General features: G+C 34.8%; 2 protein-coding genes across 5 annotated transcripts; one reads left to right on the top strand and one right to left on the bottom strand.

Moving 5' to 3' along the window:
- The first annotated feature begins 903 nt into the window (after nucleotides 1-903).
- LOC116017313 (putative receptor-like protein kinase At4g00960) lies at nucleotides 904-9,907 on the top strand. Of its 3 annotated transcripts, none has more exons than XM_031257873.1 (9): nucleotides 904-1,451; nucleotides 5,941-6,366; nucleotides 7,022-7,358; nucleotides 8,078-8,209; nucleotides 8,287-8,453; nucleotides 8,558-8,768; nucleotides 8,854-9,091; nucleotides 9,203-9,353; nucleotides 9,459-9,907. In XM_031257873.1, the coding sequence occupies exons 1-9, from the start codon at nucleotides 936-938 to the stop codon at nucleotides 9,762-9,764; spliced, it is 2,484 nt and encodes an 827-aa protein (XP_031113733.1). In that variant the 5' UTR covers nucleotides 904-935; the 3' UTR covers nucleotides 9,765-9,907. The 3 variants fall into 3 exon arrangements, with proteins under 3 accessions (XP_031113733.1, XP_031113734.1, XP_031113735.1); XM_031257875.1 differs by having other exon boundaries at nucleotides 1,400-1,451; nucleotides 5,937-6,366; XM_031257874.1 differs by lacking the exon at nucleotides 8,078-8,209.
- A 928-nt stretch (nucleotides 9,908-10,835) lies between these two features.
- LOC116015384 (transcription factor bHLH128-like) lies at nucleotides 10,836-19,681 on the bottom strand. 2 transcript variants are annotated; one of them, XM_031255428.1, is made up of 6 exons: nucleotides 19,123-19,681; nucleotides 14,065-14,480; nucleotides 13,600-13,731; nucleotides 13,434-13,499; nucleotides 12,240-12,308; nucleotides 10,836-11,195 (listed from the first exon to the last, which is right to left on the bottom strand). In XM_031255428.1, exons 1-6 carry the CDS (start codon nucleotides 19,559-19,561, stop codon nucleotides 11,142-11,144), a joined length of 1,176 nt encoding a protein of 391 aa, XP_031111288.1. In that variant the 5' UTR covers nucleotides 19,562-19,681; the 3' UTR covers nucleotides 10,836-11,141. The 2 variants fall into 2 exon arrangements, with proteins under 2 accessions (XP_031111288.1, XP_031111287.1); XM_031255427.1 differs by having other exon boundaries at nucleotides 13,600-13,737; nucleotides 19,123-19,676.
- Between the last annotated feature and the right edge of the window lie 1,718 nt (nucleotides 19,682-21,399).

The raw sequence follows: 21,399 nt of genomic DNA, 5'->3' as shown, positions 1-21,399 counted from the left end.
CTTATTGATAGATCTTTTGACCATTGACTTTTGGAATCTACTGAATTGGTTTTACTGAGAACTTAATTATATTCTCTCGATCAATTTATCTGATATGTTAGAAATTAATCTTCTTATGTCTATTGTAAGATCTCCCACATAAAAATCTTTTTATGTGCAGCTCTATCATATTAGCCCTTCTATATTAGTTATTTTTGTTGAGTTTTTTATATAGTAAAATGGGAGGGTGGTTTTTTAACAAATGTGAGGGGTAGGCTTTTGGAAAAAAAAATTTCCTGCAAGTTTAGAGATTTTGGCAATGGGAGTGGGGCCCACTGCCAGGAGAAAGTTGCGCCTCACGTGCACGAGGCACAACTCTCGCGTTTGCCTGGGCGAATAAATAGATATTTTTATTTTTAATTTTTTTGTTTTTAATTTTTTACTTCATTCTCATTTTTTCTTTCCTAATCATATCTGTAAAATATCTTAAAAACCGACGAAAGGACTTAGGATCTTTTGAATTATTTGAGATTGTTCAACCATAAATTTGCTAGTTTAGACCGTGAGAGAAAAGCTCAACTCCTATTTTGACCTAGAAATAATAGTTGAGCGACTAAAATCCGCATAGAAACAGCGGGGAATTCCGACGAAAACAGTGTAAATAGAGGAAAATAATGATTCTCAAAAAAAAGAGGAAAATAATGGAATTCGGACAAAATTGATATGACTATGAACAATTGATAACTTGTTTGAATTGGAATTGGGCCAAGTCAGTCGTCCACTTACTAAGCATGCAGTGATTTGTCATTGTCATTGACAGATTCAAATAATAATTCAGATCAGAGTGCTTACGCTTTCTGTTTGACAAGTATTTAATCAGGGTGTTAACCAGCAAATTTAAACACAGACACCTTGCATCTTTCATTGCCAAAGCTCACAAGATATCACAAAGGGAAATGGATATATTTTGGCTAGTTGTACTCATCATCTCTCTCTCTTATCCCCCATTGTCCCATGGAGCAGCAGACACAATTTGTGGAAGCAAATATATCACAAAAGGGAAAACCATTGTCTCTTTAGGGGGGAGATTTGAGCTGGGTTTCTTCACACCAGGCAAATCCTCCAACTATTACATTGGCATTTGGTACCAAAACATCTCGCCTCAAACTGTAGTTTGGGTCGCAAACAGGAATAAACCTATCCCCTCCATCGAAATCAATTCCGCCAAACTACTAATCCTCGAGGGCAACTTGGTGCTCACGACCGTGACGCAAGGCGTGGTGTGGTCCACAAACATCAACTCCGATGTTGCCTTGCCGCAACCTGTGATCGCAAGGCTGAACGACGATGGGAACTTGGTTTTGAGTTACAACCACACGGAAACACCGCTTTGGCAGAGTTTTGAAAACCCCACGGATACGTTGTTACCTATTTCAAAGTTTGGATTCAACAAGCGCACCGGAAAGGGGCAGGTAGGTTGGAAAATTAGCTATTTTTGACTCGTGAAATGACTATTTTCAGGTGTAGTTTTGAATGGGGTTAACTGATTTATAATGCAATCTACTGAGTGAGAGTTTTTATTTGATATATAACACACTCAAAACGGATAATGAATAAATGAAAAATTTATTCTCAAAATATACTACTTAAGTTAGGAAAAATGGAGTCAATTGTTATACCATGGACTATAGTCAACTTTGTACGGTAGACCTGGTCCAAAAATTAAATGTCTACAATTAACATATTATATGTATTCAGTTAATTAATTATGTGTGCCTACAAATAATTTGAAAACACATAAAATGTCTACAATTAATATATTATATGTATTCGCCCTTGATTTTTTAAATATAATAATAATAATAATAATGAACATGATTTTCTTAGTACGGGTTGCCTTCGATGCTTTACAACCATACGATGCGTGAGCCGCCTACCCTACCCTACAAGCCTAGTACAATGATGCGCATGTGAGCTGCCTTCGATGGACCCAACATGATAATGGGTACGGGGTCGCCCCCGTTGCTTAGTGACTGTACGATACGCGTGTCGCTTACCCTACCATATAAGCCCGGTATGTAGGGGTGAAAATAGGCTAGGCCGAGCCGGGCTTTAGAAAATTAGGCCTGGGCCTGCTATTGAAATCTAAAGCCTGGGCCTGGGCCTGAGCCTGTATGTAGGCTTTTTTTTAGGCTCAAGCCTGAGCCTACAGTTGGCTTGGCCTAGCCTAAAGCCTTTTTAAAAGTCTATTTAACATATAGGCTTTTAAAAAGGCTTCAAAATAGATCCTAAATAGGTTTTGAGCTTATTTAAATAGGCCTTAAACCTATTTAAGGCCTACATTTTAAAGCCTTTTAAAGTATACCTGTAAAAAATATATTAAAATGTATATATATATATAAATATATTAGATATAAAATGTAATATATAATAATTAATATTAAATATAAATATTATAATATATATATAAATAGGCTAAGCCTGCGGGCTTGTAGGTTAGGCTTTTAAATATAGGCCTAGGCCTATTTAACTAAATAGGCTTCTAATTAGGCCTAGGCCTGGCCTTTTTATTAAATAGGCTAGGCCAAGCTAGGCCCTAAGTAGGCCAGGCCGTAGGCCCCTATGAAGGGGCCTGGCCTATTCCCACCCCTACCGGTATGGTATGTACATGAGCCGCCTACCTTGCAGGCCCAGTAGGGTGTGTAAATGGGCCACCTACCCTACCCTGTAGGCTTAGTACGATGCGTACATGTGGGCCACCTCCGATGCATTGCAAACCCAACATGATAATGGGTATGGGTTGCCCCCGTTGCTTAGCGACTGTACGATACGCGAGGCACCTACTCTACCCTGCAGGCCTGATATGGTGTGTACATGGCCGCCTACCCTACCCTGCAAACTGCAAGCCTAGTATGGAAATAGGGTGATGAGTAGTAAGAAAATAATATAAGAAGTATTTTTATTACTTTCTTGAGCTGCCTAGAAATCCAGTCACAATTTTTTCCTACGTCACCTACCGTGCTTTGTGAGCTAAATGTATAAAATGAAGTTAAAAAGTGTTTTATTATCTCTTCGGGCTAAGTACTCCGCTTATGAGCCCAATTGGGTGTTGTTTGCTTCGACATCTCCTATCCATCATCTCTGAGTTGCTTGCAAGCCCACTAAGGTGCTGTTATTTGGTCTAGGGTCGCCTACCTAGCCTTTGGGTCATTTATGGTCGGTTTAGAGTCGATACTCTCATTGATGGCCTCTTCGTGAACGGCTTCGAGTTCCCTCTATGACGGATTCCCTCATTTTGGTTGTAATTGTAGCCTCAGGCCCCTTAGACGCTAGGTCCGACTCAATCCTAAGGACCTTGGTTGGTTCCAACGACGGTAGTGTTTCCTTCGGTGGCTATAGTGCCAGTCGGACCTCTCATGTTCCCTGGGTTAAGAACCGACACTCACGAATTGGACGGACACTCACCTTGTTGGATGAGGCGTTTTTGCAACTCTAGGAAACATTAGTTTTGTGACTTGGACATTTTGACATATCTCAGGTTTGATCGCGTAAAGGGAACAAGGGTAAAACGGGTAAAAACTAGGAATGTGTGCTTTTCGTAGCATTCCCCACAAACGACGCCAATGATAATTTTCTCAAGACCGGTCCACCATAATCCACGGGTAGGAAAATAGTGGTATTATTGTTCAGGGCGTTCGACCAAAAACGTATGTATAATGCTTGAGATACTGGCCCAAAATAGCAGCCCAAATAATAAAACCTATAGCCAAAATAGTGGACTAGAAATAATAATGTTGCTATTAGGAATCAAACTCTACTGCATGGGTTAGAGGTTATGATAAAAAACCACCCAAGCTATGAAGGTTATTATGATTTAAGGGATGGTATCTTAAGAGGAATCAAGGGAGCCTTATATAGTGTAGAGGGCCTTTCGGATGGTTGACAAGTATACGACATCGACAAGTTTTCATTCTGGTTACACGTGTCCCTCCACTACTTTGCTTCCAACGCACTTCCTACGCATAAATGGAGCTTCCTGTCCTTTAGCTCACAAGATAAGTAATGGCTTAGTGGAGTGGAGTGAAGTGTATGCTCTAACCTTGTAGAGGTTATAGGTTTGAAATCCCTTAGTAGAGTTTTCTTAGCTTATTTTGCTCAAAAGTACTTCCTTCTCTGTCACCAGCTTTTCTTATCCCTGGACGGTTCAAACAAAAATAATTTGTTTATATATAGAGAAGGGAAATTGACGGGCGGAAGCTAAGCAACGGTGAGGGAAGTCAAACTCAATCTCGGGTTCCACCGGTTGTCAAATTCGAAACTATGAGTGTGTTGACAACGTTAGGCCCTGGATCAAAACACAAGAATACAAAATCTCCCATAATACAAAGATGAATCTTAGATTGGGTTTTACTCCTCTTATGCAATTAGTATCAAATAGTCATTAAGGATTTCATGTAAACCTCAATCCAAGCCCAAACTAAACTACTCACACATTATATAAACTAAAAACTTAGAGATATCAAAGAATAAATCTTAAAGTAGCAAATAAGATTAAAGCAAGAAAACTTATCTTCAAAATAGAGTGAATCCTCAATCCACTCTTAAACTTTACAAGCTAAGGAATACAAGAATCCATTCTTAAAGAACAATTTTCAAACCTAAAAGATGAAAATCCCACAAGGGAAGTTTTACCCTAAGTTATTGTTCACGCCTCCTGCTTCCTCTCTTCTCAAATCTCAAAAAGATCAATTTATGCTATGCATCAGAGTTCAACGCATGGGTGATGGCACGAGGCGTGTCTGCGCCTCTATGTGGAATAACACGCCACGGGCATGTCGACGCCCGTGAGCGTGGCAAAATGGTTGCACAGGTTATGCACGGGCGTTCCCCACGCTAGTACGCGTGTTTGATCCATTGTACAGACTATGGCTTTGCTCCTTTATGTGCAACTTCTTCTTGGGATACTTTTCACATGTGATTCTACTTCCTTTCCATGCACTTTTTGCTCAGAATTGGCTCACTTTTGCTCTAACAGGCTTCATTTTTCCCTTAAGTTGTGCAATTGGGTAAAACTACATTAAAGCACGCCAATTAGTTCAAAAACCCAACTAAGTATACCAAAATACTCACCAAAAAAGTGCAATAGGGAGTAAAATATAGCTCAAATAAGGCGTCATCAATAATAATAATAATAATAATAATAATAATAATATAATAATAATAATAATAATAATTATTATTATTATTATTATTATTATTATTATTATTATTATTATTATTAAGAAGGTTGTAGATATGTTGTATTGTATTTGTATATTGTATGTGTTATATTTTGTATTGTAATTGTGTTTTTATGTTCTTATTTGCATAAAAACTATATAAATAATATATTTAAATGTTTGATTGCTATTAAGAATTAATGAAGGTTTAACTATTCTAAGATTAACATTTTAATATTTATATTTTTTTACATAAATATTGTAATTATAGTAGATTGACTATTATTTCAACAAAAAAAAAATAGTCCAATTAACCAGGAACGAAAAAAGTTCCATGCAAGGATAGGGATGAGGATCTGAAAGATTTCTCATCTCTGGTGGAGATGGGGACAAGATTAGAGATCAGGGTGGGGTTTTTAACGTGGGGACGAGGAGTATATATATACTTCCTGTGCCCCACTCTATTGACATTCCTTACATATATATATATATATATATAATATATTAATTACAAACACATAAACTTAATGTCATTTTGGATTATGGTCCACTTTGCCCTGATCGGTATAATTTGGCAAATGAATCGGAGTTGAGAAGACAGAATGAGTGTTTATCCCATGTTGAAAAAAGAAGCGGGTTTCAACTAGTATATATACCGTTACTTTTTACTTTTAGTAAGTTTGTAAACGTTGTCAGTTTCATTTCATTTTAATTATATATTATTATTTTCCCGACAAGCTAGGTTTACACATCGTGGAAGAGTTCCGAAGATCCAGCACCAGGGTTGTATACTTATGCCAGGGATGCCATTGTATCATATATGAAGTGGAATGGCACCGAGGAATATTGGAATAGTGGACCCTTTATGAACACTACTCATCAATTTCAAAACTTGCCTCGTGACCTCTGGACTGCTATGCTCAATTCTACCTTTGTGAACAACGACAACGAGACATACTATATGTACACCATTCCAGATCCCTCATTCATAACTAGACACGTCGTTGACAAAGACGGGCAAGTGAAACAATGGGCATGGATGAACACTACCAAGGACTGGCTGTTCTTCTATACTCAACCCGTACATCAATGCGATATCTACGCCTATTGTGGGCCGTTTGGCATCTGCAATCAGAACTCCTCGTCAACCCTTTGTACTTGTTTGCAGGTAGGGATGTCAGTTGGGCCAATCCGTTGAGTTTTGCAGTGCTATTGAGCTTATCGATTTGGGTTATATAATTATTTTATTTTATTTTATTTTATTTTGTGTTTGGTCGAGTTGGCCCTATAACCTAGAATTACGGGTTGTTAGACTTATCCAACGAGTTGAATTGTTGAACTAAAATTGGTAAATGAGAGTGACATCCACATTTGGTGGAGCGGGATAAATTTTCTAAAAAATCAATCAAGAATGTTGACAGGTTAGAACGGAATAATGTTATATATATATATATATATATATATATATATATATAATTTCAGGTGCGGCTGTGCAGTCACACACCACTCAATGTTAAGAAACACACCAAAATGAAACACACCACAATGTTAAGAAACACACCACAGTGCATATTTGTGTGGTGTGTTTCTTAACATTGAGTGGTGTGAATCGCACGGCCGCACCTGATCATGACTCTATATATATATATATATATATATATGGAAGCCCGCAGGTTGGCCTGTGGTCCGCGAGGGTTAACTCGCATAGCCCGTTAACCTGCGCGGGCTAAGCCCATGAAGCTTATATTTTCACAAACAAAAGATTTTAGGTCTTTATCCAACCCATTGCGTGGTTCGGTCCATTTTGACACCCCTATTTGCAGGGTTTCAAGCAAAGATCAGAGAAAGATTGGGGGCAAAACTACTTTAATGGTGGATGTGTAAGGATAACCAACTTGCAGTGTGGGAATGAAGAGGATAAGTTCAAAGAGTATCCCAATATGTTGTTACCTAGGCATCCTCAAAATGTGACAGTTGGGAGTGGCGCAGGATGCAAATCTACTTGTTTGAACAATTGTTCTTGCACTGCCTATGCTTACCATGATGACACCCATGTTTGTTCGTTTTGGGTGGGAGAACTCTTCAATTTGAAGCAACAAGATGTTGGCGGGAACACAATCTACATCAGACTTGCTTCCTCTGAATTTTCAAATGTCAAAGGTAACTATTTCTTATTTTAATTTGGGATCTATCTAAAACCACACTTTTAGCCCTGAATTGTAAATTTGGTCCCTTTGAGTTTTTTTTTGTTTTTTGTTTTTTGTTTTTTTTTTAAAGTACTATTGACTCTGTTACAATGTAGTATCAACTCATCTATTTTGCGTTAATTTAAACAAATTTAACGCCTTAATTGTTTATAATGTTGCACGTTTTGGGCAATGACCGGTTAAGAGCCAAGTCTAGTACCCAGTGGTTGGGGACTTGGGAGATTGTGGGCGGAGGATGGTAAAAGACCCAAAGAGTCAAGTCCAGCACCCAGTTTGTCTCGAACAATGTGATAGTAGTTTATAAGCAAGAAAATAAGTTGCATCGCTACTAGGTATAGTTTTTTGCATGAGTGGTAAGCACTTGATCCTAACAAGTGGTATCAAAGCTAGGTCACGATAGTGGGAAGGGAGAATTGGCAGGTAAAAGTCCCCAAGGGTATGGTCAAGCCCAGCACCCAGCCTATCTCGAACAGACATATGATAATCATAAAACGTCATGGACTGAAAGTGAAACATTATAGACAATCAATATCTAGCGAACTAATTTTTGAAAGTGAAACAAATACAATGGAAAAAAATGTTGTTTTCCCTCTAAATTAATTTCAATTCTCATCTTTAATTTTAAGTTGTTTGTAATCAATACTTTTTGTGCATGGACATTAATTTTAACAGATAAAAATTCAAAAAGGCTATCAGGAAAGGTCAAAGTTATTGTACCTAGTGCAGTAGTTGCAGCAACTCTAGTATGCAGTCTTGTCTTTGTTTGTTATTTTAAAACAAAGAGGGCAAAATTACAAAACGCAGGTAACACTATACCTTTGGGTTCCACTTAATTGGTAACACTGTACCTTTGGGTTCCTCACATTTATTCTTCATTTCAGAAAGTGGGATGGGAGATGGAACGGGAGCCATTGATCTAATGATAGGTGAAGATAATGATGAAGGAATTTATGTACAACTCTTTAGTTTCGAGAGCATATTGGCAGCAACGGTCAATTTTTCCGATTCAAATAAACTTGGAAAAGGAGGGTTTGGTCCGGTTTATAAGGTTATTTTTACCTCAACAATGTTATACATTTGTTAATATATAATCTTGTTGATTTTTGTATCCTTTAATAAACAAGTTACATACAAAACTTTACTCATTTGCAGGGCAAATTTCAAGGAGGGCAAGAGATAGCAGTAAAAAGAATGGGTAGTCATTCTAACCAGGGCATGGAGGAATTTAAGAATGAAGTGCTACTAATTGCAAAGCTTCAACATAGAAATCTGGTTAAACTTTTAGGTTACTGTATGCAAGCGAAAGAAAAGATCTTAATATATGAATATATGCCAAATAAAAGTTTGGACACCTTCATATTTGGTAAGTTCATATCTTTGCAATTATTTTGATTGTCATATTTTAACTTTCTTTTATTAATTGGTTTTTTTTCACTAACCAATTGAAGATCGAACACGTTGTATGTTATTGAATTGGAACAAGAGAGTTGACATCATATTGGGAATTATTCGAGCACTCGTTTATCTTCACCATGACTCAAGACTGAGGATTATCCATAGAGACTTGAAAACGAATAACATTTTATTAGATGAAGACTTGATGCCGAAGATCTCAGATTTTGGCTTGGCTAGGATTGTTGAAGGAAAAACGATAGAAGCAAACACTAAAAAGATTGTTGGCACCTAGTAAGTATATCATAAACCATGCATTATTAGAATTCATCTTAATGTCTTGTGTGTTTCGTTTAAAACAATATGATTAATTCAACCCTTTCTAATTGTCTGCGTACAAAACAGTGGATATATGTCTCCAGAATATGCATTAGATGGTTTGTTTTCAACAAAATCAGATGTATTTAGCTTTGGAGTGGTTATGCTGGAAATTATTACTGGAAAGAACAATAGTGCATTTTATGAGCATGAAGAAGTCTCCAACCTTTTAGGTTATGTAAGTACTGAAACTCAAAAACTCTAATTCATTACTACTAAGTTTCATTATACTTTTACTACATTTGCATTTTATTCTATTTTTTTATGATTTATTTTAATTTAGGTATGGAAGTTGTGGACTAAGGGAAACACAATGGATTTGGTAGATGAATCAGTCCTACAATCATGTAATGAAGATGAAGTGTTAAAGTGCATAAATGTTGGACTGTTATGTGTGGAAGAAGATCCAAATAATCGTCCAAACATGTCCAATGTACTTTTAATGCTTAGCAATGAAAATACGGCTCTTTCAAAGCCAAATCAACCAGCTTTCGTTGCAAGGACACACACTTCAGTCAACTCTAATACAGTTGAGATTGATAAATCGTGCTCCAATGAGTTGACAATTTCAGATCAAGAAGGTCGATAGAGATATGGATAATGATTAATTAGCATCATATCCTATAACTTGAAGTTGCAGTAGATTATAAATATGAGTTTTATGAAATAGGAGTATAGTTCATTGCTTTGAATTGTTCCATTTATTTTGAATTATTGTTAGTTATTCATGTAGTAGTTAGCATTTATTTATGTGGTTTATGCTTAAGCATGTGTATATAAAGGCCCTTATATATCAATGAAACAATTTCTTCTACTCTTTCATTAAGCACTCTTCATGGTATCTAGAGCCAGTATTCTCCAATGAGACGAAATATACATTTAGAAAAATGTTCCAAGCAGCTATTGGACGCAATCTACACATATCAAATCCGAGCATAATATTTAAATAGCAAATAAACAATTCAAATTTGTTTCTTTCCAAGGGTCAAATTTGAAGTTACAACTATAAATAGTAAGAATGCCAAATTGAAGAGACACAAAAGATATATTCAAAGTTCCAGAGGAGAATAATGCAGCCAACTATAAGTACTCAATTATAATTAATAACCTCATATTGAATGCAGCCAAAAGCAATTCAGGAGAAACAGCATCCATTCCAGAGGATGCATCCTCAATTAGACAATTTCATACCATGAAGCTCAAAAGAAATAATGTGGATCATAATTTACTTTATAACTTAAAGTTGCACTAGATTATAATTTATAAATTATAAACAATCACAAATTAAAATATACTCATATTGATAGAATATCAATAATTCATAATAATAAAGATTTATATTTTATAATCATATATTTATATTTAAATTTTGTGCTTTTGTTTGTTGAGCATATATATAACATAAATGTGCAATAATCCAATTATTAATTTAGACTTTTAGTTAAAAAGTAACATATCTTTCAATTTAGTATCCAATGTACATTCAACTCATCAAAAAGTAATCAGTCTGCACACGTTAATGGACATGTTGAACATATAATATAAAAACATAAATCTACATTATTCAATCAAGTGTCTTTGTATATATGCACAAGTGCACAACCCTAAGCTATATACTTTCCTTCATATGTAAAAACTATGTTTGGAAAGATAATTAAGCTGCATGCACAATAGAGAAATTCTTGGCACATCAAAATTCAAAACTGTGACAACAATCATCATCAAGAGCACACAAAGTTTAATTTGTCTCTAATGTGCTAATCATGTACAGTCTCCTTGCAGAAAACCCAAGAAAACATTCATATCTCCTGCTTATAAATTCTTAAAATGTTCTTTATGTACAATTTTACAACCTACCACTTCGAAGAAAAAAAAAAAAGATTAAACATAATTAAGACACAACAACACTTGTCAAAATGGCATTTAGTAATGCTTTTTTATCTTCTAAATTATTATGCTCATCATATTATTTGGTTTTCTTGCATCCACAGGTACAATGCTCAAGTTCTTTATGCAGCTCCTGCAGGAAGAAAATTTGTTAGTGCAATCACATATGTGAATATAACTATATGAGGAGGCTATATTGAGGTGGATGAGGTTTATTATTCTTGTAATCAAACAAGAAAACTCCTTGGCTTTAATTACACGTGGCGCAATACAATAAGAGTACATTATTGAAATGGTCTCTCAACTATTGTGATTTCAGCATTTCGATTCTAGATTTCTAATTTCATCCAATAATGTCTCTAACTACTGAATTCTTAGCAATTTTAGTCCCCTAAAAGAGTAAAAGTATTGTTTCATCCAAAATTATACCTATTGTAATCATTTAAAAAACTAAAATAGGTATGAAAATTGATAGTCAATACCTCAGATCAATGATGGACAAAATTAAATGTCAAGAGTCATTTAATTTTGCATTTTAATACTAGAAATGTACAGTCATTCTTAAACAATACTAGAAATGATATTTGGTTTCTAGTTATAATAATAACAGGTTAAGTTCAAATCAATGTGGTTACATGGTTAACTATAATTCAACTATAAAAGTGTACTGTTAGGCAAGTGTCGTGGTAGACTTTGCATTTCATTTGCTAATTTAATTATTATATTAACATTAAAATTAAGGGTTCATTTTCAAAAGTTGAAAAATGATTCCCGAAAGTTATTTTTTGAATTTTTCAGTCTTTGGCTATTCATAAAAAATAAAGTCAAAGTAAAATTCATTATAGTCAATGGAAAAAAAAGTTCTTTTGACAGAAAATATCGAATATTTTCACTCAAAAGAAATTTTCTGTATCTCTCTCACACTCAATTTTCTCTCTTTCCCCCTCTTTGATTGGTGTGAAATGAGCGTAGTGGTCTGTCATCACTTACTCAATTACTATTTTGGTTGCCCTAAAAATATTTTTCAGAAACCCTAAAAATATATTTTAAAAAAAAATCATTTAAAAAAAATATTTTCAATAAAACATTTTTCAAGTTTGCAAACATAACCTAAATGATGTTTGTGGGTTACCTACAGGAGGAGGGGAATTATGTGTGATCATAAGTATTCACTTACCTGAACCTTGTCTTGGAGGCATTTTATATGTTGCACTGCCAAATCCAGCATGTCTGCATAGCTTGTTTGCTGTAAAAACAACACAATTTTTATTAGAGCCATAAACTAAGCTGACTACCAAGTATTTGTTAGAAATTTATATAATAAATATTTAAATAGTTAAATTTTAAGTGTTCAGACATTTCTACTGATAGCTTAAATAATATATTGGTGTTGTAGAATTGCAAACATTATTTATTTTAAGCTTCTTAAGGACTTTGTTATTCTTTTTTATCAAAAAAGTTTACTCTCTAGTGATATGTACAAAAGGGTTAAGTTAATTTTCTGGTAGAAATTTAAGTTTATTCTCTAATTGTAATTACAGAAAGTTTAATTTTTTAGATTTTATTGGTTGATATTTAACAGTAAGATTATAGACATCTCTCTATGGGTTGCCCAAAAAAGATTTTGATAGACTAGGGAATATGATATTCATTTAATATTTATTCTCAATATTATAAATGTTATATAGTTAGTTATACATATTATACCTGTGAATTATTGCTATCATTATGGAACAATGATGATGGAAATTACAAAAGCTTTTTGTAACCTCCTTATTGCTATACTTAAAGGAATAATGATGATAAAAGTTATGTAAACTTCGGTAACCTTCGTATTTACTTTGGTAATTAAAGTGTGGCCGCTTCAAATAAGTTTGGAATTTACTTAATTAGTACATGTTCATGAGTATATATACAGAAAAATGTCTTTATTGTGTAATGTTTTCAAGGTCATAGTTGTAACTTAGAAACTTGTATATATGGGGTGTACCTTTAATGTTTCAAAGTGATTACTTGGTTCAAAACATTTGTCTACCGTTATAATTGGAAATATTGTTAAGTGTATGTACTACCTTTAAGTGAAAGTTTAATCTTTAAGACATTTTCATTTATATATGCATTAGTTTTGAATATTTTATTTTAATCTTGAGGCAATGTGAAATTTGACATTTTTTTAATTTTAAAAGTTCTGATTTGGTCACATTTGTTACTTAATAAGAGAAATTAGTAACTTATTAAGACAATGTGTTTCGTAGATCTAAAAGTTGTGATAAGTGTTGCATTATTTTCTTCAGGCCGGCCTCATGCCATTTATACGAGAACCAATTTAAACATCCAAAAGATGGTTAATATGGGGGCAATAATAATGTACCTTATCCATATTGGGGACAAGATCTTGCAACTTCTTTAGCTTGCCACTTATCCTGGTTCTTCTCTCCTGCATATAACATAGGATATATAACATAGGATAAGTGTTTGTATTACTACTTTTTATTAATTACTACTGTAACTTGTAATATTGAAGCTCATATATATACCCTTTCTGCAATGCTGCGGGGATGGGTGGCACAACCGCGCTTGGCTCGAATTTTGCAGGGAACAGAATCCTCAGGGATTTGCATATATCTATCCATGGATGCCATCTCCAATGCCACTTGTGGCATGCCAAACTGCAACTGCAATATAAATCACATTTATCTTTCTCAGTTTCTAAACAAGCAAGTAGATCGAAAATCACGAAAATCCATGGGGTTGAGATGAACCCGCAGCCACTATGCAAGCATGTGCACTGGATAAACCCCGCATTGTGACCCTATCCGACAAAGGACTACTACACAAAAAGGTAAACCAATCTAGGTTACCCATAGCTAACGGACTCAAATCAAGAAGGCTGAGATTTGAACTTGTGACCTTGTGGTTACAAGTGTGTATTCTTGGTTAGGGTTACCCCTGAGACATTCTAGTTTGTACCAGATTAAATGATGTGTTTTGTCTCAACTGACCTGAGTTTCCATGGCATTGAGGCCGCCGGCAATATCACCATTAGCGTTCTTGGCACGCTTGCCTGGCGTAATCGAGAACATCACGGGCTGGTTCTTGTCTTCATGCCACGATCCCATGTGCGAAAATGCAATCGACTGCTCGTGGTTGTGGTTGTGGTGGTGGTTGTGGTCCTGGTCACGCCATGACGTTCCCACACCAAAACTCCCAGTTGCATATGAATGAGTTGATTTTCTTTGCCCATTATTCTCCATGCTGTTGCTGCTGCTGCCTCCAACAACATCCTCGTTCTCCTCTGCAACTTGGGACAGTGTTTCCTGCCTTGTAAAGCTTAGCTGAGAGTTGAGCCTTGATACACCTCGCCTGCTTTCTGGGACTCCTAGACCACAGCTTCCTAAGCCCATTGAAACCTGAAAACCTACATTAACACATTGCCAAATCTTACAATTCAGCTACACATTGTAATTTAGAATACTCATTACTCAAAAATCAACAATAACTAATTTATAGATTATTATCTTAAATGAACTTATAATATTAAAACCCTAATTGGTAGAATAGTTAGCCTGCTATCAGCCAATTTTGACTTATTTAACCACTATTAGCTATCTGACTTGGTTAAACAGTCATTATAAGTATTTAATTAATTAGTTTTTTATAACAGCTTATTGCTCCAAAACCCTAAAATTGAAAAAACTGCTCAAAGCAGCCTTTTCGTTCAACTTTTTGAGAAAGTCATTTCCAGCTTATCAGCTAACAGCTAATTTACTAAATATTTTTCTACAATCAGTTAATACTATCAACTAATCAAACCCACTAACCCAAATAGCTAACAACTATCTACCAAATATCCTAACTGTTGTAGAATTAGTATTCAATACCAACTAATCTTGTCACCAGTAGTTCGTTTATTTAGAATCAAAACAGAAGAATTCGGTTCAAGAATTGATATAAACAAAAACATATTAAAATTATGCATGAAAATTAATAAATCATACTAGATATGGTATTCCGATTCTAGTTACAAAATAGTAGTTGGCTAAATTCAAATCAAACTGATAACATGCATGATTAACGTTAACTCAACTACAAACAAACGTATTAGGCAAGTATCTTAATTGGTAGGCTTTTTCATTTGATATGTTTGGCGTTAACTTAAACTTGAAATTAGATCAATACATAGAATGACAGAAGAATATTAATTATTAAACATATACTAATAATTTTATAATAATAAAAAAAATCATTGGAGGGGTGGATCCATAAATCTTCATCAGGGGCGAAAAATTTAAAACTAATGAGATATTATTTAAAAAAAAAACCAAAAAAAAATACTTAGAGCCAAACAATCAACCCCTAACATTTAGAGAGAACCCATATGCCTTACCATCAAAGCTAATTCATTCTCTAGTTAAATTTATGTAAATTTAATATTTATAAGTTAACTATGTATATACAAGGGGACAAAGGACCTATACATACAATATATATAAAGATGATGGGGGTAGGGGGTGGGTGACGGGTGCAACTGCCCTACTGTTCCCATTGTGAATCCGCCAATGATTAAAAGAGTTGAAGTCAAAGTATGTTACAACAAGTAACATAAATGCTTCTTAATGAAAAAGGACAAAATTAAAGAGGAAAAATAAATAAATAAATAAAAGAATATTCGTCCATGAAAACAAGGGGCTGGTATTAGAGCGGGGTAAGCTGATTTTGTGATGAATAATTAGAGAAATAATTTTGGCAAAGGAGAAAAAAGATGTGCTGCAGTACGTGCAAGTGATATGCACGTGAGCCTAGAAACTTAGGCGCTGTTTGGAATGGTGGATGCATCTTCTTCTCAAAACAGGCAACTTAGTACATGATTCATGGAACCTAGGTCACAATCAATTTTAAAAGTAGGTACAATTGGGTTTTTTTTAAATGTCAACTTGCTTATAAAGGGATTGAACCCAAAGCATATGTAGATACTCACATCAACCAATAGGAAGCTTCATATTTTCTTTTAAGCTGTTAAAAAATAAAATATTATTTTTATCATAAAAGGTACCATAGACTATAACATTTATAATGCCTAGTGGGACATACCATGAGGGCCAACTAGTAATTTGATATTATTACTTCCTTTACATTTTTCATTTCACTATTTTTTTTATTTTACTATTTTAGGTAACGGTACAGACTCTTCTGATCAAATTAATATTAAATATATAACCTATTAAGGTTTACTTTTCGAGGAAGCTATAATTTACATGAATAGAATCGTTGATATTGAACTGTACTAAAAATTAATTATAAAATATGCAATAATACTACCAAAAACATATTAATTACTAGGGAAAAATATGTGGACGCACTAGATTGATGCTGCAATGCAACTAAACCGTACTATTCCAATTTCGACATCATTTTTGCCTAAGTGTACAGAATTAAAGTCAGCCATCCAAACAAGACTCTTTCAAGTTTTCTAAAAAAAAGACCAAAGACTCTTTCAAGACCCAAATTAATGCCTATGTACAAACAAGACAACGGGTTCATGGTTTCGTTACGGTGGTTTGTCGGGAAAATCTCAATCTAGTGGCGCTGCGGGGACTACACTTGAAAGTTACACCAATAATGAAAATGATAGAAGTTCCAAAATTAAAAATTTTCATCTAACTGTGACGTTATGTAATTGGTTAATTATTAAATAATGGATCTTATAAATAGACACTTCACGCTAAAGACTTTGTGGTCAAACGACATAACTGTAGCTTTTCCAAATAGGAGGCCACAAGTTTGAACCCTCAGTGACTCTTTGTGCTTTAATAAGTTGAAAACATATGTACAAACAGATACTACATTCTAACGGCTTTTAAATTTACAGACATGCTAAAGGTGTCGAGGCCCATTTAATTTGATGGGTGTATTCAGACTTAAGGATTGAGACAAAATAAACCATCAAAGACCCACACATGACGCATCTATTCAGATCCCCTAGTCTGCACTAATCAAGTTGCTTTCATGGTTTCTTCACCATGAAGGGACAAGCACATACAGTTCCATTTTCCTTCCCATTTTTGGCATACATGTATATATACAAGTCAAACTCATATGTTTTGTCCAAATTCAAAAGCTTTTATAGCATGCATAGATTGACTGAATCCGTGTATTAAACCACAACTTGATGATAAGCTTAAAGATGAACTATCTAGTTTAAGTGAACTCAAATTCGATTTACTATCTTGGGTATGTGTAGTGTGAAAAAATTAAACTCAAATCATAAATTATTCCTAAATATAAGATGCCCCTAATACGGAGCCAAAATCGAGGGACAACACGTCAGAATCGTAATAAAATATTTAACTTATAGTAAAGATTAGTTGAATCTGTAACGCGTACTCAGCTAACCCAATGATAATAGTTTAATAATAGTGAGTGGTTCACAAGCCTAAACGTTACCTAGCAAGCTCAAGCACAGTATATTTCAATGAATGTAATAAAATATAGCAACCTTAGCTTAAACTTCCTAGACAAACATGCAACTATAAGTAAATAAATGTAATAATCCTTGAAATTGCTAGCTAGGTCTAGATGTTGTTAACGGCATGTGTCTATCATCTCCATCTCTAATAATGTAAAAAATCAATAGTTCTATGGAAATATGAGATTCCACCAAGCAAAAAATCAGATGTCATCTATGGAGCTTAATTATTCTATTATATATATTATTAAGCTAATTAAATCTTGGATTTAATGATGTGAAAATTCCTATACTTTAATATTCACTTATAATATAATGCTTCTCCATCCCCCTTTACTTCTCAAAATAGTTAAAGGCATTCAAAAGACAACTTTTCTAGAAAAAGTTGGGAAAGAATTTAAACGAAAACAAAAGAATAAATAAATAAATAAAAAGTTATTAATACCCCGGCATTCTCTGTTGGGTTGGGGTGTTGGAGCCCTTAGAATTGTGGATTCAACCTTTGGAAAGAAATATACTACTTATATATCTGTGGAGTTTAGTTTTAAGTACTTGAAAAAGTTAAAGAATGTTTTGCATTACTATACTATGGACTTTTTTCTTTTACTTCAAATTCAATTCTAAAATTTCATATTTTGCATTACTATACTATGGACTTTTTGTTTTACTTAAAATTTAGTTCTAGAATTTCGATCAATGCAATTCTAAATAAACTCAATCTTTGATAAAAGTAGAGAAAATATACTATCTTGTAAAAAATCATGAGTGTTTCAGACAAATAAAAAAAAAAACACAATCTTGATTTTTGGTTTATTATAGAATTTTATGTAGAGAAAATAATAATAATAATAATAATAATAATAATAATAATAAGAGAAAATATCATTTTTAATCCCTCAACTATAATACATGTATCAATTTTGGTCCTTGACTATTAAAAATTTCAAATTAGGTGCATGACTATTCAATTTGTATCACTTTTGGTCCTTGACTGTTAACATTTTCAAATTAGGTGCATGACTATTCATTTTGTATCACATTTGGTCCTGCCGTTAAATTTTTCGGTCAAATTTCCGGCGAAGTCATCGGGGTGACCGACGTTTTTTATTTTTATTTTTTATTATTTTTTATTTTTAAGTTTTTTATTTAAAAGTTACGGAGTATTAAAATAATTTTTAAAATAAAAATTAAATAAATTAGTCGGTCACCGGTGACTTCGCCGGAAATTTGGCCAAAAAATTTAACGGAATGACCAAATGTGATACAAAATGAATAGTCATGCACCTAATTTGAAAATGTTAATAGTCAATGACCAAATGTGATACAAATTGAATAATCATGCACCTAATTTGAAATTTTTAATAGTCAAGGACAAAAATTGATACATATATTATAGTTGAGCGAATAAAAATGATATTTGCTCTAATAATAATAATAAAGGAAAGTCCCCGACCATGCATTTTTTTACCCTTAATTAGCCTAGCAACTTAGGAAAGTTGGATGTGATGGGAGGGCGAAATTGTCATTTAGCAAAAGAAAACTTTAATCCAAAAACTGAGAAAAGCCAATCAGATTTTTTAAAAGGAATGCTTACCGTTACTGTCACCCGCGGCGGTAGCAAGTTGGTTGAGAAACCTGGCCGGTGAGCTGCTGTGCCGTACCAATGGTGACGTGGACGTAGAACCTCCGGCGGCGGTGCCGCCGTTACCAATGGCCAATTCATGAAAGTTGTAAGATCTCTGGAGAACGGCGGCAGAAGATTTATTGTCGGCGTGTTCCTTGGAGCTGCTCGACACGGCGGCGGCGGCCTTCCCGGCCGATTCGGAGAAGTATCGAGAAGGTCCGAGCGGGGAATGATGCGAGGAGGCGAGCGCGGAGAAGTCGCGCGTGGCGCCGCGGCTCATGACGGAGTCAACGGCGGGGGACAGGACGGAGCTGGGAGCGGAGCCGTAGCGAGTGAGTCCTCCGCCGCCGCCGCTGCCGCTGGGGCCCATTGAGCCGTGGGAGGATGAAGAGGTCGACGAAGGATACATATTGCTGGTTGGTTATGCAGACAGAATCGCAATGGTAGCTTTTGGGTGGTGAAATTGGAGAAGTTTTTAGTGAGAGAGAGGAAGAGAGAGAAAGAGAAAGAGAGCGCAAGTGGGAATTTTAAAAAGTTGTTGGGGGTGCAAGTTGCTTAAGAAAAGTCCATATGGGAAGAGGTTACATCACCCGTGGTAGACAAAACTCTGGGTATAAAATCGCAATGATTTTTAGTTCAACATATTAATTAGGTAAAATAACTAAAATAACCATTTTGGTCTCTGAAATTATTTAATTGATGAAATGTTAAACAATTCAATAATCAAATTAGTTGAAATTCAAAATTAGGGATTATATTGACAATTAAAGAACAATTAAGGGACCAAAACGATGATTAACTCTATTAATTTTTTTTTATTTATCAAATTTTTAATTTTTTAAAACTGATTTCTAATTAGAGAAAGTTTAGTTAAAAAAGTTTCAATACTAAAATTGGGCACTCATATGCACATGTTGTTGGGAATGTCCGGGGACTCCATTCTTCACAACAATAATTTTATATACATGAGTAATATAGTTATTCAAAAAAAAAAAAATTGCTTTTTGATATCTTAAGCTACTCTTCTACCCAAGTTATAAATCTAACTCCTGCCTTCCAACCTTTACAAATCTTATTAAATGAGTTGTAAATTCAGTGTTTTGACAATTTGTGGTGACAAGTTTCATTTGTATATAGTGTATATATATGAAAGTATATTTGTGACTTTTAATCTATTCTCTATTTCTTCATAAAACTTTGAATACAAATAGTGTTTCATATATCTATTGGTTGAGCGATTAAATTTACAACTCATTTAATGACTAAAGAGTCATATTCTTAAGAATTGAAAGTGATGATGAGTAGATTTATAACTAAAAATAGTAATTAATTGCGCGACCAAATGTGTAATACACACATATATAAGCGAATAATGTTAAATTATAATTGAAATAAAAAGTGTGTATTTATTAAAAATTGCATGAGTAAATACCCAAAATGGTCCCTCGACTATAGCTAAATTCACAAATTGGTCCTCGACTTATGATTTTAACCAATAACATCCTTGACTTTGCAATTTTTACCTAATTTAGTCCTCCGTTAATGAGCCCGTCAATGGCCGTGAAACACAGGGATAGTCTAGTAATTTCACAAACCTTGCTTGGCCTTTTTAAAATCTCCATTAACGTTGGGAGCAGCTTCGTATCTGGTCCTCTTTTTGGTGTACATGGCTTCAAAGAGCACAGATCGAGACCGGGACGAATCCTGCAAGCTCAGCAACAAAATTCAAATATACCGAAGAAAAGGTGGCGAAGATTCAGGAGCCAGTGGTGAAATATGACCTCCGACGTTAGCGTTCAGCCCTCATCCTCATCCCGTACCCTTCAGCCCTCAGCCGGGAGCCATCTCCGTCGCCCTCATCCCGTACCCCTCGTTAGTGTTCAGCCTGCATTGCCATTGCCAAAGATGCAGATCCGTGCAATTCTTCAAAGCCAAATGCTCGTTGAACATCGGCGGCAAGTCGTAAATATAAACCCTACCGTACTCGCACCTTTCTCCTTCGTCCTTGGGCGGCTGAGCCACGGCGGGCGGAAGCGTAATCGTTTGAGGGGGGAACATGAAGCTGAACCTGGGCATGAGAGGAGAAAGAGAGCGGCGAATTCCGGGTAAAGAAAACGACAAGAAGCTGGATAAAGAGAAACGCAGAAAGAATCCAAAAACGTGGATGAACAGCGATTTGGGATTGAAAAGAATTGTAGGAGTTCCTGAAGAAGTGATAGGAGGATTTGGGTTTTGGCGAGGGAGAAT

Source organism: Ipomoea triloba, chromosome 4, assembly GCF_003576645.1.
Source record: "Ipomoea triloba cultivar NCNSP0323 chromosome 4, ASM357664v1".
Taxonomy (NCBI): Eukaryota; Viridiplantae; Streptophyta; class Magnoliopsida; order Solanales; family Convolvulaceae; genus Ipomoea; species Ipomoea triloba.
This window is presented reverse-complemented; position numbering and strand designations above follow the sequence as displayed.

Bases quoted from the DNA above. Each gene is read 5' to 3' on its own strand.
- LOC116017313 (XM_031257873.1), top strand. From the start codon at position 936: ATGGATATATTTTGGCTAGTTGTACTCATCATCTCTCTCTCTTATCCC. The intron at 8,454-8,557 runs GTTATTTTTACC...ACTCATTTGCAG, and splicing joins GGTTTGGTCCGGTTTATAAG to GGCAAATTTCAAGGAGGGCA. The intron at 9,354-9,458 runs GTAAGTACTGAA...ATTTTAATTTAG, and splicing joins TCTCCAACCTTTTAGGTTAT to GTATGGAAGTTGTGGACTAA.
- LOC116015384 (XM_031255427.1), bottom strand. From the start codon at position 19,561: ATGTATCCTTCGTCGACCTCTTCATCCTCCCACGGCTCAATGGGCCCC. The intron at 13,738-14,064 runs GTCAGTTGAGAC...TTTATATTGCAG, and splicing joins TCAATGCCATGGAAACTCAG to TTGCAGTTTGGCATGCCACA. The intron at 11,196-12,239 runs GTAAGTGAATAC...TTCTTCCTGCAG, and splicing joins GCCTCCAAGACAAGGTTCAG to GAGCTGCATAAAGAACTTGA.